General features: G+C 41.0%; 1 protein-coding gene across 1 annotated transcript in view; it reads left to right on the top strand.

Moving 5' to 3' along the window:
* Window positions 1–3,588: 3,588 nt before the first annotated feature.
* The window catches only part of KLHDC8A (kelch domain containing 8A), a 30,698-nt gene continuing 17,113 nt past the window's right edge, over window positions 3,589–17,173 (top strand). Inside the window, 6 exon segments of the mRNA XM_074308949.1 lie at window positions 3,589–4,134; window positions 12,324–12,367; window positions 12,583–12,858; window positions 12,861–13,046; window positions 14,458–14,622; window positions 15,567–15,782. Of these exon segments, the coding sequence (XP_074165050.1) occupies window positions 12,639–12,858; window positions 12,861–13,046; window positions 14,458–14,622; window positions 15,567–15,782 (787 nt within the window). The 5' untranslated portion in view covers window positions 3,589–4,134; window positions 12,324–12,367; window positions 12,583–12,638.

The raw sequence follows: 17,173 nt of genomic DNA, 5'->3' as shown, positions 1-17,173 counted from the left end.
TTCTATTCCACTTCTAATTCTATAAATTATAAATCACAAATCACAGAATTTTAAAGTCGGAAGAAATTTCAGTTGTCATATAGTCCAACCTGTGGACTGTATGTAAAAAAGAAACTCTAACATCCTCATTATGTTTTTGCCTGAAAACATCAAGTGAAGGGTAACCTGCTCCTTTTCAATACCATTTGGACAGTGCTAATTGTTAAGATTTTCTTATATTACCTCTAAATTTGTGTCTCTGAATGTCCCTCTCACTGTTCCAATGTCCTACCCACTGTTTCAACTTCATTGTTCCAAGTCCTCATTCTTCCACAGGAGAATCCTTCAAATACTTGGTAGCCCCTCCCTTTGTTCTGATTTTTTCCCCCAGCTTCAATATTTCCAATTTCTTCAGGCTTCATATGGACATGAATTTACTTTATTGAACTGGGATATTCTTTTTTTTCCTTTTAAATAGCATTTTTTTCCAATTATATATAATGACAATTTTTAACATTATTTTTTATATACAGCTTTGACTATGAGATATTTTTGAAGCTTATCAATGTTGATCAATTGACATATTATTATTTATTAAGCCCATATTGTGTGTCAGGTACTCTTTTAGAAACTGAAAGTACAAATCCAATGAATGAAACAATACCACAATACCTATTCATAGGAAACATATTCTAACAAGTATATATATAAGTATGTATAGAAAAAAATAAAAGGAGAATGAATACATAGTAGTAACAATGTACCTTCAGAGAGAAGACATTATTAGCAATTGGGATCAATAAAGACTTCACAGAAAGTGTTGCTTATCCTAAAATGTTGTACTTAGAGCAACATAATATATAGTAACCAAATTTGATCTGATCATGTTAAAAATATAATGGAACAATTGTTTCCTCCTTCTGGAAGCTATGCCTCTCACTTCTTACTGCCTGATGTCACATCACCTTTCCTAACTGCATATCACTCCTTTCACTCACATTGAGGTTTTGGTTCTCTAAAACTCACCAATTTTTTTTAAAGACTACTCCAGCTGCTTCCTTGTGAAATTGAATTTTTGAACCTAGAGGAAGATCTATTTATCCCTATTAAGTTTTATTTTAGTAGGGTTGCCCCAATATTCTTATTTTGTTAAAATATTTCCTAATCCTATCTCTTTATCTCAACACTTGCACATTGAATAAGTATGCCATTTATGCATTTAGCATTTAATCAATAAAAATATAAACAGCTCAGCACCAAGATATATCCCTGGAGCATTCCAATAGTTAACTATTCTTTGGATGCAACCATTCAACCCTTTCTGAGTACTTCTTATTCTACTGTCATCCAGGCTACATCTTTCCACAATGAAGAGCATAAATGATTTTGTCAAATACTTCACTAAAATCTGAATAAATGATATCCGTAGTGTTCCCCTGACCTACAAGTTTAGTAGTTATCAGAAAAGGATATGTTAAGCACAAACTGGAAGCCCTGATGGCTCCTTGTGATGACCATTTCCTTTTCTGGCTGTCCACTGGGAACTTCTCTAACAATCATCTAATATTTTGCTAAGAATTGAAGTTAAATTTACTACCATACAATTTGCAGACCCACTGTCTTTTAAAAAAATCTGAACAATCTCTGCCCTTCTTCAATCCTGCAGCACTTCTGTTTTCCTTGTTCTTTTAAAGATCACTCAGAAATCTTTGTGGCTTATGAGTTCCCATCTGCCAGTACTTTCAGTACCCTAGGACATAGTTCATTTGAGCTGGCTGACTTGCATTCTTAAAGGGCAAGCTCATTTCTCTTGTTACATTGGGTTTAACTCCCAACGAAATATTTTTGTTCTGTCTTTTCTACTCCAAAGATCTTTCTCCATTACAGAGAAAAACAGCTCTGTTTCCCCTTTGTCATCTGTTATCATTATCCCATCCACCCCAACCAGTGATTCTATCCCTTCTTTTATACTCTTTTCCTCCAATATAATTTTTAAAAAAACATTTTTCATTACTATGAGTTTTCTTAAACAATTTATTGCACAATTTCTGTGCAATGTTCTGCACAGTAGCACAAACACTAATCTTATTATTATGATCTGGATGACATCCCTGTGTATCTGGGAAGTGTATAACCAAACATTGGCTTTCCAAGTCAGTCACCTGTTCCTAAATCTTTCATGCTCCTCAAAACACCTCACTTCTGCCCTCTGCCGTAAGGACTTGCAGTAAACCATGTTAAATAATAATAACTTATAAATACTAAGCATTTCTACTGCCTTTCCCTTACCACCAAGATGAACTGAAAGGTCTTAATTTTTAAAGAGGAATGAATTTGTAATTAACATCTTAACGTTATATTAGAGCCATTCTGAAGATTTTCTATTTAAATGCAAATTGAGTCTTCCCAAAGGAAAGCTAATAGAAAATGAAAATAGATGGCAAGGGATGAAGAAGGGGGTTGTAGAGAGGAAAGGAAGTAAATTTGCTTTGCTATCAAGTTTTCCTAATTCATGTGTTCCTTCTCTCCATAGTCATTCTCACCTGGATATTTTAGGCTTTAAGGGGAAGGAAGATGGAGACTGTGGAAAATTTTGTGTATATAAAGAAAGTCCCAGATAACTGGATCTCTGGCATGTTCTATAATCTGGGCCTTCATAATATAATAGGGGTGATCAATCTGGGATGAGTCCCAGAAAGGTGAAACTATTGATCACGAGGTCACAATAAGTGGTAAAAAAATTATTTTAAAACCATCTTTTAATAACAAATTGAATACTCTCTTTATTATAACAAGATGCCAGAACAACTGATTAAACCAAACCTATAAATGTGATAGAGGGTAGTATCTCTTCTAGCTCTAAAAGTACCTTGGAATATGGAGTGGAAAATGGGAGAAATAAACATGGATATCATTCACTCTTTTATTTGGGGAACTTCTGTTAAATGGGTGATAGGAGATGGAAACAAAAGCTAATTTTAGTAGGTTTGCTAAGTACAGAAGGGAGGAAGAACATTACTTGAAACTGGCAAGTGTCATTTCCAGACAAGGACTCAGCAACAGCTGGAAGAAAAAGCTCCTGGATGCTGCAGCAGATACCTAAGTTGGGGCCACTAGTTGTGAAGGGAATTGGAAACAGCTTTTATTTCTTGCCTAGTGACTTACAGAGGAAAGAGTGATGTTTCCTGGGGGCAAATCAAATAGGGCCAATTCTCCAAATGCCAGACTGAAGTGTTCAGGGACTCGACACTGCTACTTGCTTCCTGTTTAAATAGAAAAATGGAAGAGGAAAGGAGAGTTAGACACATGTATTGGTTGCCCTCTGGAGTAATTTATACAGGACCTGATGGGTAGAGTACCTAGTCAATTTCTTCCTCAGCTTTTTGAAAGAAAATGAAAATTTTTTAACTTTATTTTTCTTGCTTTTTTTGTAACATAGCTAATATAGAAATAGGTTTTGTATGATTTCACATACATGATATCACATTTCTTGCCATAACAATGGGTGAGGGAAGGGTGGGAGGGAAAGAATTTGAAGTTCAACATTTTTTTTAAATGAACATTGAAAATAATTTTTAAAAAGTTAATGAGCTAGAGGAAAAAGGACACTTTGTGGGCTTAGAACTAGCTAGTAGAGTGTTTTCTAAACCTCTTTTTTCCTTTGTATCTCCATGATCATTCCAAAATCTTGTTGAATTTCTGCTGAATTCAGAGGATCCCTAATGAGCCACTGCCCATGCCATTAACACAGGAATGCCAAAGATTTCTCGGAGCTGCTTTCATCTGGTTCCTATATGCCAATACACACACACACACACACACACACAGGCTTGTGCACGCCTGATCCCCCACCTTTTTCTGGCCACTGCAGCAGAGAATACAGATCACATCAGCCTGAGACCCAGCCAAAGATGATTGTGTCTATTTTCCCAGAGGGAGGCAAAGATTAAGGCAGGGATTGGATGATTTAGAAACTCCAGCCCTGCCAGTCCCACTGCCTCAGCCTGTCTTCTCATGGTTATTTTTTGCTAAACCGCTGGGGAGAAGTAGGGCTTGTAATATGCATATGTGTGTTTGTATGTGGTGAAACACTAGAAGAAAAAAGTCAAGAGCTAGAACAGAAGCTTCCCGAAAAACATGTCTCTGGAGAGCATGGTAAGTTGCAGCCTTTTTCTGCTGGAACATTCAGCTGGATCTGTTCCTTTTGTGGCTCAGAGTGGACAGTGGGGGGGTTCTTAAAAAGGTGAGCACTGACTTCAGGGGAGTGAAGGAGACCTGATCTTCGAAGTGGTCATCCGAATTGTAAGAAGAGATGAGCAAGAGCTGGTCCTGCCAAGAGGGGCAGGAGGGAAGTTTCTTTCTGCACCAGCCATTTCACCTTCAGTCTGGAAGTCTGTTCCTGGGATCCCAAATGGAATGAAACCTGGGTTAGGGGAGAGGAATATGAGAAGGGGGGGGAAGGTGGAAGATGAAAAGGAGGGACATCATTCCCTCATAACCCAAGCTAAGCAGTGCAACCCCATCCATCCCTCGTACTTTAGAGAAGGGCTTAGCCTTAGTTCTGTGAAATGCTGTAGATACATGGCCTATCAAATGTGTTATATATATATATATATAATTTTTTTTTAACTGGATGTATCAGGGAAGTGAAAATTAGGCAGTGATGGCTGAGACAAAGAAGCTATAGGAAGTGGGGATCCTTGGTCTAGTTACATGATTGCCCCTCATTTTTTATCTGTGAAATGGGGCTGGACTAGATGTTCTCCAAGGGCCTTTCCATATATATTTTCCCCTAAAACCCATATCTCTCCCCTCACCTCTAGAAGAAATTGTTATGGCTGCATATCTATGGCTGCATATCTCTGGTAAACCTCAGAGGCCATATGCTCTCTTCTCCTAGATTAGAAGAACAGAGGCAAACAAAAGAGCCTTTTATTTCTAAATGACCCTCTTACTCTGATTTCCTGCCCTTTGCTGCCAGATGCCCCACTAGCTGAGGCTGCAGAGGTGGCTTTTTCCAGACTGCCACATTGTTACCCCAGCCCTCATTAGTGACAGACAGATGAATCTCCTCTCCATGTTCCCTGAGGAGGGGGAGCCTGGCTGATTTGTAAATCATTCACAGCCCTCAATTCCATGGTGACATGGAGTTCTTTTTAATTAAGAAGGATGGAAGGAGTTGCTGACTCTGGGGACAGTGGTATTAACTTATTAACTGGCATGTAAAGAGCCTGGGTTTGAATAGGATACTGCCCTCTCCCACCTGCTGCCCCTTGTTTGTTGAATGACTCTTCATAGCCTCATCGGCTCCTGCCCCCCCCCATTCTCTTAGGGGTGAAGGTTAAGAATCAGCATCTAGAGAGTCCAGAGCACACTCACTCAGGCATCACCTGGGAAGAAGGCATACCTTTCAAAGATGGTCAAGGACTTGTTGAAAAAAATCAGTGGAAACTGAATAGCACAGCCAGGATCAGGAAAACACTGACTTCTGTGGCCATTTATATGTTTGTGTCTTTCCTCCTAGCTCCTCTCTTTAATAGATTGAGTCAAACATTAAGCACCTACTAGGTGATGTGCTAAGCACCAGGAGGCACAAAGAAAGGCTTAAGTCAATTCCTACCCTCAAGAAGTTCACAATCTAATGGGGAAAGACAACACATTCAAAGAAGCCGATGAGGAAATGAGGGAAGATGAGGTGATTTGAGGAAATGAGTTTCAGAGTTTATTTCATGTTGCAGAATGATGCATTTCTGGTGGTGTGGAAAGCAGGCACAGTCACACATCTGGCACGTATCTGAGAAGTTCTAGGAATTTGAATTCAAGTCTTTGTCTTCAGACCCAGCACGCTGTCTACTACACCACCTAGCTGCCTCTAGGTTGGCACCAGCTCTGCAGTTGGTAGATGAAAATCAACTGGGTCACCAAGCAATTAAGTGACATGGCCAAAATCACAGAGCTAGTATGTATGAGAAATGAGACTTTAAACCCTGGTCTATCCTGATTCTGAAGTCAGCTCTCTGTCCACACCACCATACTGCCCTTCTCTTTTCATAATAAAGAAGGCTACATTAAAAGGAAGGGAATCGACTGGAGATCAGATTAAGAGGGATGAACTTTGGCTAGAGAATATGGTGTTGAACTTGGATAAGAAGAAAGGCTTTCTGATATCAGGAGAGTTGTGAGATTCTGAAATAGGTGAGAGAGGAAGGAGAAAAAACTCCCTGCTTTGGAGGGGGTGTGTATTAAAAAAAAAAAAAAAAAAAAAAAAAAAAGCATCTGTCCGACCCTATTAAGAACTAGCTAGTTTGTGGAGTTAGTTCCTTACAGTGGGTTTTTCTTTTTGGATACTGCAAATATTCTGGGCTTTAATTATTGCTTATTGCTTTTGAAAGATCTTTATTAAGCATCTGATTAGTTATACATAGCATTAGAATAGACATGATCTATGGAGAGAATTACACAGAAAAATAGCCCCTGACTACTGAGAATGCCCTAAGATTTAGGAATTTATTAGCTCAGTCCCATACCTCTGGTCCAGGTGGCACTGGTCTAAGTATTTTGTCATTTGCCCAAGGATCATCTGCTTTTTCTTGGAAGAAGGGGAGGAAAGAGAAACAGCAACAGCTAATCTCGAGCTCTGTCTTCGTGTGTCCTCAGTGCTCACTCTCATGAGACACTGTGTAAGCTATCACAAAATCCTTGAAACACTGCCCTTGCTATCTCCCCTCCCCCACTCCCACTCCCACTCCCAATGGCCCCGAGATCATGAGAGTTTGCTTAGTCTGTTAGGTGTGAGATTGTCCCTCCAGGTTACTCCCTGAGTTTCTCCAAAGGATAATGTCTGGGAGAGTTTGGCATGTTACTGTTCGGTCATTTAAGTTGTTTTCTTGGTAAAGATGCTGGAGTTCATTTTCCAGCACATTTTATAAATGGGGAAACTGAGGCAAGTAGTATTAAATGATTTGCTCACAATCACACAATAGTATCTTAAATTTGACCTCAGATCCTCCTGACTCCAGATGCTCTATTCACTGTACCATCTAGCTGCCCATTTTACAGAATCAAACAGTATTGAATATGTAGCATATACAGAATACTGACTGATAGGATAAGCTGGCAGGAATGTTTTTCCAACATTTGACTGCAGAAGAAATATTAACTGTTACAGGCTAGGTTTAAATACCAGCCTTACTATTTGCTACCTGTGAGACTGTGGGTAAGTCACTTAACTATTTGGATCCTAATTTATCTCTAAGGTCCCTTCCAGCTTTCAATGTGTAATCCCTTCAAGATGGAAAGTGAAAGAGGGACAAGTTGTGTGAATAATGCATCAATATTATAATAAGAGATTCCACAGTATCAAAATCCATTTATCTTCAAGGTCTCTCACAAGCACCCACAGCCTCATCTCAATGAAGGAAAGTGAAATTGTGAATTTGAATGAGAAGAGAAAATGAAGGCCTGATACCTTTGAGTGCATTTTTTAGTAAGAAGAATTTGTTAGACATGAAAAAAAAAAAACTGTTTATTCAGGGAGCCAGTTGCCCTGGATTGGAAGGCTGAGAGAAGTAGCAGATTCTTATCCCACTTGGCAACTAGCTTAGTACAATCAGGGCTGTGATGCCCCCAAAGGATTGAAATAATTGTAATTGGTGCTAGGTTTTAGGGACAGGGAGGAAGGCAGGGAGGGAGAAGTAAGCAACTCTTCCAGCAACCCTGCAGTAGTGTGGTTTAGTAGATAGGATATTGGGCCTAGAATCAGAAAGTCCTGAGTTCAGATCCAATCAAATATATTTAGTAGTTATGAGACTCTCTTAAAAGTCTAACTTCTGTCTGCCTCAATTTTCTTGCCTATAAAATGGGGATCATAATAGCACCTATTCCTGAGGGTTGTCAGAAAAAAAGCTACTGTTGAAGTACTATGTGAATGATAACTATCACATTAAATCACTACCCTAGGGCCTTACAGAGAGTCTGCATTCTGTGAACTTTTCCAAATCATTATAATTAGAACCATTCAAAAGGGGACTGCTTCGGGGTTGCCAAGTTCTCTTAACTTTAGAGGTCTTTGAGAAGAAGCTAAATGGTTACTAGTTGGGGATATTATGGAAAAGATTCCTATTCAAGCACAGTTTGTAGTAGTCCTTTCCAAATATGGTTACAGTATAGGGATAAGAAATAGAAGCCTGAGGATTTAGACAACCTATTTGGTGGATAAATGTGTTAAATGTCTGGAAATCAGTGTGGAAATATTCTGGAAATTACAGATCTCAATTCATTTGTATAATTCCATAGGTTGGGGATAAGTACCATCTTTGGCATTTGGGGTTTCTATGGAACAGCTTGACAAGTCTCCCAGGAATCAAAGGTGGCAATGTGTGCTTACTGATAGTGGAAATGAACAATTTCATTTAAGGCTAACGGTTCATCAGTTGCCTGATCTATTGCTCTTTTAGCTATTTCCCTGTTCATCAAAAATTTACCTAGGGCAGAAGGAGAGAAGAAAAGGAAACTGCTATCAACCTGGATCACTTATTTGCCAGATAGGGAAGAAAATAGAATGAAAGCAGAGCAAGATAAGATGAATGTCCACAAGGCTTGGAATGATTTCACTCCTGCTTGCTCTCAGTCCCCAAATTGGATGTAGATAATCAGGAACTAGACAAAGGAGTACCTGCTCTTCCTTTCCTCTTACTCTCTTCTAAACTCTCTGCAGACCGCCCTTTAACTTTATATTTCAACTGAATCTATTCTTTCCACAGTTACCAATGCTCTCTCATTTGCCAGATCGTTAGATCTGTGTCTTTCCTTGATACTCTTTTCTCTAGATTTTCATAACCTTGTTCTTTCCAGATCTTCTTCCTAATTTCATGACCACTCCTTCTTCAACTCCTTTGCTAAATTTTTATCTAGGTAAGAACCATTAACTTCAGGTGTCCTCCTAGGTTCTGTTCTGGGCTGTCTTCTTCCTCTCTGCTTTTTCGCTTGGTGATTTCATCTGTTCCTATGGTTCCAATTATCATCTCTATGTAGATAATTCCCAGATCTATTTATCCAGCTCTAATCTTACTCCTGACCTCCACTCTTACATCTCTATCAAACATCACAAATTGGATGCCCCATAAATAGCTTAAAAAAAAAAAGGCAATCAGGGTAAAAGTGACTTTCTCAGCTAGCAACTATCTGAGGTCATATTTGAACTCAGGTCATTCTGACTCCATGTTTGATGCTCTGTCTGCTCTACCACCTAGTCTCCCAATATCTTAAACTCAATATGTGCAAAACTGAATTCATCATCTTTCCTCTAAAACCCCACTCTCTTCTGGACTTCATTATCACTGTAAAGAGCATGACCATTTTTCTAGGAATTTTGGCTTCCAATCTAGATGTCATTTTAGAGCTCTCACTTTCTCTCATTGTCCATATGCAATTCATGAACTCTCTAATATATCTCCCCCACACAAAAATCTTCTCTTGGATACTGGCAACACCCTTCTGCAGGCACTCATCACCTCACATGTGGACTACTGGAATAGAATGCTGATTGGTCTGCCTCCCTCAAATGTCTCTCTATTCTAATCTGTCACAGTAATCTTCCTAAAGCACAAGGCAGACATTGCTTTGGGCATTTAAAGCTCTTCACAACCTATTTCCTAATACTTTACCACCCTCCATGTATTCTGCAATCCAGTGACACTGATGGTCTTGTTGTCCTTGTATATTTCTGCAATTTCTGACTGTATTTTCTATGAGCCATCCCCATGCCTAAAATGTTCTCCTTCCTCATCTCTGCCTCTAGGCTTCCTTCAAGCTTCAGCCAAAATCTCACCATGTGCAAAACGCCTTTCCCAGTCTGCCTCATTGCTAATATCTTCCCTCTAATATTTCCATGAGGTCTAGATCTTATTTATATGAAGTTGATTACATGTCTCTCTCATTAGGTTATGGGATCCTTGAGGGTAGGCATAGTGTTTTTGCCTTTCTTTGTATTCGAAATGCTTAGTACAAAGGCCCAACACAGTAGGTACTTTTTGACTTGCTGAGGAAGGGTTTAATCCTAGTGTCTCTCTGCAGACTGAAAAAACTGGGGAACTTGTCATCAAAATTCATTTTTTCAGTCCAATGATTGAAATTTGCATTAATTTTCACTTAATAATATGAGTAAAGGGCAATTTCCTCCACTTTGAATTTTCAGTTACTATTTTTATAAGCATGTGGAGAAGGAATGAACTTTTTCATACCAAGATCGCAAAAAAAAAAAAAAAAAAAAAAATTCCTTCAACTCTTGGGGCCCACATTGAATTCCTACATATTAAAAGACTTTTGTGTTTATGATCCATGTTTATGTATTGTGGGCCTACAGTGAATTGTAACTTACCTCATTACTCACTGTTACTCATTTTCAAATTACTGGTTTGACTGTTCAGTAGAGAACCAACTTACGATGCCGATGTCAGTAAGCAAAGATGACACCCCCTTTATTAGTTTCCAAAATTCTTTCGAGAGAGATGTGTCATTTCTGTGTACATGGGGGGGCTGCTGAAGAATCAATCCAAGTAATGCACATATGTAGGGCACCTTTGAGGTTCCTTTGCACAGCCTAATGGTGCTTTGTAATGCGGTTTTATTGTGTGTGAAAAGCTAAGTGCCCTTTGATTTTTCTGATCATCTAAGCCTGGCAGCATTTGATGTGCTTTTGCTCAGGCTTCATGTCAACAGGGTATTGGGGACAAAAGAAAGATCTGTGTGCATGTGGTTTTTACAGGGAGTTTGAGACTTGTGTATGCGATTATATGACTAATGGCAGCATGGATCTGTGGAAGGGGGCCACCAATCCATAAGGATCCCTGTGGGCCACATATTGACTTGTGTTAAAATGTAATATTGTATATGTTGCATTGTATTTTTATTTATTTTTAATAAATATTTTCCAATTACATTTAATCCAGTTCTGGCCACATTCTGGAGGTTGGTGAGCCCTCTGTCTGAACTAGCGATCTCCTTTTCAACTCTAGATCATAATCCCAATGTTTCTCTGTGTGTGCGATTTAATTCATGTCTGTATATCTCCCTGGAAATTCATTTCTATTTCAGTATGGTGGGGACTATGTATATGTGGGTGGGTGGGGGTGGTTGCCTGCATGTACATTTTAAGGAGTATATTATATCATAGTGTATGCTAGTGCAAATGAGGAAGTCTCCCACATTCCCTATGCCTAAATACCCAAAGTGAAATGGGAAAAGCATTAATTGGTTCTTTGTGTCTGTATAAACAAATTGGGTAATTTGATCACCCCTCTTTCTACTGTCCTCCCCCCCCCCACACACACACACACAATACTCGGTCGTTGGATAAGCAGAAGGTCTTGGCCTTGGCGATTCAAACGATTGTCTCCACTTACTCAGGGAGATAAGGGTCGGTACACCCAGCTAACAGCCTTTTTCCTCCTCCAATGGGTAAAGCCCTCCTGGGTTATATAATGGAGGCTGATGACTCTGCAGTGGGGGTGCATAGAGATTTTTGCACAGGTGTGAAGCTCTGGGAGGGGATGTGTATTTAGCTTGTTCCCTTCTCTTGTAGTCTGTGTATTTTTCTCATCCTGGCTGCTCATTTATTCAGCTCATCTGCATGTCTGCCAGCGATGTATTGAGAAGAGAAAGGACAAATCACCTTCTCCCTTAGACTCTAAGCTAGGCGGGTGATTTCCAGTGTCTCTTAATGGGCTGTCTTTTGCTTCCCTCCCCTGATCAACAGTGACAGAGAGAGAGAGAGAGAGAGAGAGAGAGAGAGAGAGAGAGAGAGAGAGAGAGAGAGAGAGAGAGAGAGAGAGAGAGAGAGAGAGAGATCAGAGAGTGTGTGTGTGTGTGTGTGTGTGTGTGTGTGTGTGTGTGTGTGTGAGAGAGAGAGAGAGAGAGAGAGAGAGAGAGAGAGAGAGAGAGAGAGAGAGAGAGAGAGCGAGCACGTTTGGGGGAGGGATGGTGGGAGTGGAAAATGTCTTGAACTGCAGAGGGAGGGTTAGAAAGAGCAGAGGCTCCAGTGATTTTTAACTCCTTCCTTCTCAGGAACAGTGTAGGTGGAGCAGCGAGCTGAAAGAACCTCTGTGAATCCCACCCCACCCCCACTTGTCCCTTAAGCTGCTCCCCAAACATCAGCCACGCGGGATTGACATAACCTGGTTGGGTTGGGGGGTGGAGGGGAGCCCAATGTGATGTGTGATCATGCTGTGTTGCATTCTCAGCTTCTTTCCCTGTTAATTAAAGTTGGAGAAAGGGAGAGGGAGTCTGCTCAGGAGAGGAGGCTCACTCAACCAGCTGCCCTTGATTCCACTCCATTGTCCTCCTAGGGCCAGGTATGGATGCCTCGGGATTGATGGAGCCATAAGGAAAGGTAAAGAATCGGCTGCTCTTTTGTGTGTGTGTGTGTGTGTGTGTGTGTGTGTGTGTGTGTGTGTGTGTGTGTGTGTGTGTGTCGGCATGGGGGCTTGTGGGGGTGGGCAGGAGCTAGGGCCAGTGATGGATGCTGCAAGCGGCTGAGGGATATTGATTGTGGACTAGTCAGCATATCTCTTGCCTCTGATCTCTTATTCCCTGCCCTTGGAGCAGCTGCCCCTGCTGCTTCTCAGGGGGTGGCAGGGTAACTGCTCCACAGAGGTGAGGGGATGGATGCCCGGACAGTGCCACCCGTGACTGCCATGGAGGTGCCCAACATCAAAGATTTCCATTGGAAGACCCTGGCCCCATTGCCCAGTCGTCGGGTCTACTCATCCCTGGTGGAGACTGGAGGACAGGTCTATGCCATAGGAGGCTGTGATGACAACGGGGTCCCTATGGACTGCTTTGAGGTCTACTCCCCTGAGGCTGACCAGTGGACTTCCTGGCCCCCATGCCCACAGCCCGGGCTGGGGTGGCTGTCATTGCCCTGGGGAAACGGATCATGGTGATTGGGGGTGTGGGCACCAATCAGCTGCCCCTGAAGATTGTGGAGATGTACAACATCGATGAAGGCAAGTGGAAGAAGAGGAGTGTGCTGAGAGAGGCTGCCATGGGCATCTCCGTCACTACAAAAGGCAAGCCAGACCAGGCTTTGGGCACAGAGGGGCTGGAAACAGGGCAGGAAATCAGTAGGGCAGGCTTGTTGAAGGGTTGGAAAGGGAAGAGGACTTTGAGTTGGGTTTAGAACAGTGGATCCCCAGTTTATTCCTCTTGCAACTTTTCTAAAAGCTCCCAATAACCTCTCAGGCCCCCTTGCTCTCCTCTCACCCATATAAAACAGGTACAAAAGGCTGAATTCTGCCTCACAGGTGTCCCAGTCACAAATAGCTGCTTGACACTCAGTAGTTTTGAATTGATTCACACAGCATAACAGCACATCATAAAGGCTGAAAAGGGAAGAGTCCAGGTATCTAGAGACAACCAATCACTCTGTAGCTTGCTCTAAACAATCTGGAGCTCTCTAGTTATTTCTCCTACCACTCCTTCCCACCTCTCAACTTCCCTGTGCCCCCAGTGGAAATGCCAACTTTTGTTACAGAAATATCAATATAAATCGAGAACTGAATATCTATAATAGTACTTTTCAACTACAGGCTTCCATCTATTCTCAACATTTTCCCTTTATAAATAGTCTATCAAGAAATCCTCATACACTTATTTAGCACCTACTGAGTGCCAGGTACTGTGGACTAAGCCTTGGGGATAAAAAAAAAAAAAAGGCAAAAAACAAAACAAAACACAATCCCTGCCTTCGAAGGAAATCATATTCTGATGAGGAAGACAACAAGTAAATAACTTAGTACATATAAGAGATACACACATATAGTGTACAGAGGGATCAGAAAAGTCCTGCTACAAAAGGTGGGATTTTGCTGGGTCTTGAAAGAAGAAGCAGAGGTAAGGAGGAAGAATGTTCTAGGTATGGGGAACAGCACATTGCAAAAGTACAGAGATGGAAGAAGGAGCAAAAAGTGGAAGAGAACAAAGATTTATTGAGTGCCCACTCGAACCAGGCACTATCCCCAGAAAATATCTTATACATATTTTCTTCTCTGGTGCCTCATTTGGACTGTGGTATGTGAGGTGGAATTCTTTCTTCATTTTCTTATAATCCCCATTTGTCCTGGGCCCTGTCAAGCAAAGAAATCGATCAGAGAAAAGGAGACTTTCTCCTATTTGGTTCCCCAACGGAGTTTTATGGCTTTCCTTTTGGCTGTCCTTAGTTGAGGAGGGAAAGAAGTCAGAGTACAGAAAGTATAAAGTTACCCTAGGCTAGGTGCTCTGGGAACTTGACAGAACTGGCTTAGCTGATGAGACTGGAAGGAAACATTAATCATGCCACCAGAGTGGCACAGACCCAACTTCCATACCAAGTGTGCAGGACATTGTACAGGAAGGAAACTTTCACGCTCCTGACCTCAGAAGGGATTATATAGATCCACTTGCAAGTTGCCCACTAACCCTGACTGTGGTCTATCTCTTTAGATTACAGGGTATATGCAGCAGGAGGGATGGGGCTGGATCTCCGCCCCCACAACCACCTACAGCATTATGACATGCTCAAGGACATGTGGGTATCATTAGCCCCTATGCCCACCCCAAGGTATGCTGCTACTTCCTTTCTCCGAGGTTCCAAGATTTATGTGCTAGGTAAGGATGGGCTACATTACATGTACACTTGATGTACTCTAGGAGTCGGTTTATCATCTCTCCGCTTTGGGGAATGTACAGAGTCATCTCCTAGATCTTGTGGAGCAGGGCAGAGGTACAAAGCAAAAAGGGCTTACCCTCATAGAGCTGTTACATAATTAATAAATATTAGAGTGAAAAGGGACCTCAGAGATCATCTCATCAATATTTTTATCTTTCAGAAGAAACTGGTGAACAGAAAGTAAAATTATTTATCCAAGGTCATGGCTTTATGGGGGTAAAAAAGAAAAACAAACTTGTGTATTTTGAGGGAGATTCCTATTTGATGGGGGCGAAAGACAAGGTACATGTACACAACTGAATTTTCAGAACAACCTATAAATAAGCACAAATGAAAATCAGCATAGAAAGTTCTTGGATTGGGAATTAAAAGACAGGATTTGAATTTGGACTTTCTCACTTATGCAGCCTGTGTGTCCTTGAACAAGTAACTTCTATTTGGGAACCAGTTTCTTCATCTGTAAAATAATAAGGTTGCACTATATCTATGACTGTGAAATTGACTAAATATATAAGTTCTAATGGGACGTGAGGCTGAGGAGTAGTCAGAACTGGACATGGGTCAATCAGGATAGGCTCCCTGAAAAGAAGTGGTACCCTCATTTAAGGGAGAAGAAGGCACATTAGTTGCTCTCTCAGGAAGGGGAAGGGGAGGAAAGCATGAAGAAGGAACCATCAGAAAAGTTATAATAAGCTTGTTACACTGATACAACCCCCTGACACCAAGAGGGATGGGAGCCACTCTCTAGGGGCTTTTCCAGATGGAATCTACTTCCTTGGGTTGGCAAGCACAGGAAATCTGGAATCTTTAGATTGGTGGGGGTGGGTGGGGAATGAGTGTCTAATGAGATAGATTTCAGACGGTCTTTGATCTTGGCTTTTAGGGGGTCGTCAATCCAAGTATGCAGTCAATGCTTTTGAGGTCTTCGATATTGAAACACGCTCATGGACCAAGTTTCCCAGCATCCCCTGCAAGCGAGCTTTCTCCAGCTTTGTCCCCATGGATGGCTATCTGTATAGCTTGGGAGGCCTGCGGCAAGGCCGCCTCTACCGACAGCCCAAGTTCATGAGGACTATGGATGTGTTTGACATGGAACAGGGTGAGTCTTTCAAACTCTACACCTACTTATAGAGTCCCCTCATCTTCTCACACCAATCCAATAAAATATTTATTAAGTACCTATTGTATGCCAAGGCAGTATGCTAGATGCTGGGGATATAGTTAATAAAAATGTAGTTCCTGCCTTCAAGAAAGTTAAAATATAAAGGAGGAAACCATACACAAAAGGAGGCAGGAAAAGGGAGGGGAATAGCCATCACTTTCTTACTTCTAGGACATTGAAAGCTTTGAATGGCTGTCTTTCTGTCTCTAGCTCCTCCAATCTGACCTTTTGCTACACAGCTTCATGAACTTTTCATAACTTTGCCACTATCGTTCATCATCTTTTGTTCAAACTTCCTCCACCTCCAGTTTCATCTCTCTCCAATCCCTCCCCCATCTATAAAAATCATTTCTCCATGGTATACATGTGACCAGGTTACTCTTCTGCCCCCAAACCTTCACCAGCTCCCTATTGTTTATAGAATAACCTACAAACTCCCAGAGCCAGTATTTAAGGTCTTTCAGAATCTGGTTTCATCCACCTCCTCCAGACTTTTCACACCCTTTTTTGATCCTGGTCTGCCCCTTGAACAATTTTGTGCATTCATATAGGCCTGCCTGTGGAAATCTTTCTCATTCTTCAAGACTCAGAATTCATGAAGCTTTTCTTGATTCCCCAACTGAAAGCATCATCTCCTTTCCTATATTTCTTGGCTCTTGCTACTAATTATTATTTTTTATTTGTTATATTTATTTATGCATGGATGTATCTTTTCCATTATTTTATATCTATATATTCCTAGAAGATAGGATAGTGCTTGGCACATAGTAGGCACTTAATAAACCTGTATCAAATGAGTGGAAAGAAGGAATGCTACTCTTGGCAGAAAAGAGAGCTTGCTACGACTTAGAGCCAGAACCAGGCAAGGGCATAACCCAACAGGGCACAAAGCACAAGAAGATGCAATCAGGTTCACTTGTAAATAGGCATTTGTATAAACAAACATATTTAACACCAGAAAATTCCTATCTCTAGGGCATGTAGTTTTTTTCCTCTCAGTGATAATTCAAATTATCACAGGGGAAACAGTCTGGTGTGATAGAAAATGCTAAATTGGATATTAAAATATTAAAAATATTAAAATATAAAAAGTTCACATTTTAGCACTTTCATTTGCTTGTGGTGTGACCTTAGCCAAATCACTTAATTGGGCCTCAGTTTCCTCATCTGTGAAACCAAGGGATTGGGCTAGATGAGGACCTCTGAAGTCCCTATGAAAGATAGCTAGGTATTGTAGTGGATAGAGTGCTGTGTCTGAGTGAGTTTGAATCTGGTCTCAGACGTTAGCTGTATGACCCTGGACAAGTCACTTAATCCTGTTTGCCTCA

The sequence above is a fragment of the Sminthopsis crassicaudata genome, chromosome 4 (genome assembly GCF_048593235.1).
Source record: "Sminthopsis crassicaudata isolate SCR6 chromosome 4, ASM4859323v1, whole genome shotgun sequence".
Classification (NCBI taxonomy): domain Eukaryota; kingdom Metazoa; phylum Chordata; class Mammalia; order Dasyuromorphia; family Dasyuridae; genus Sminthopsis; species Sminthopsis crassicaudata.
The sequence above is the reverse complement of the archived record's forward strand: the minus strand, read 5'-3'. Positions and strand labels throughout refer to the sequence as shown.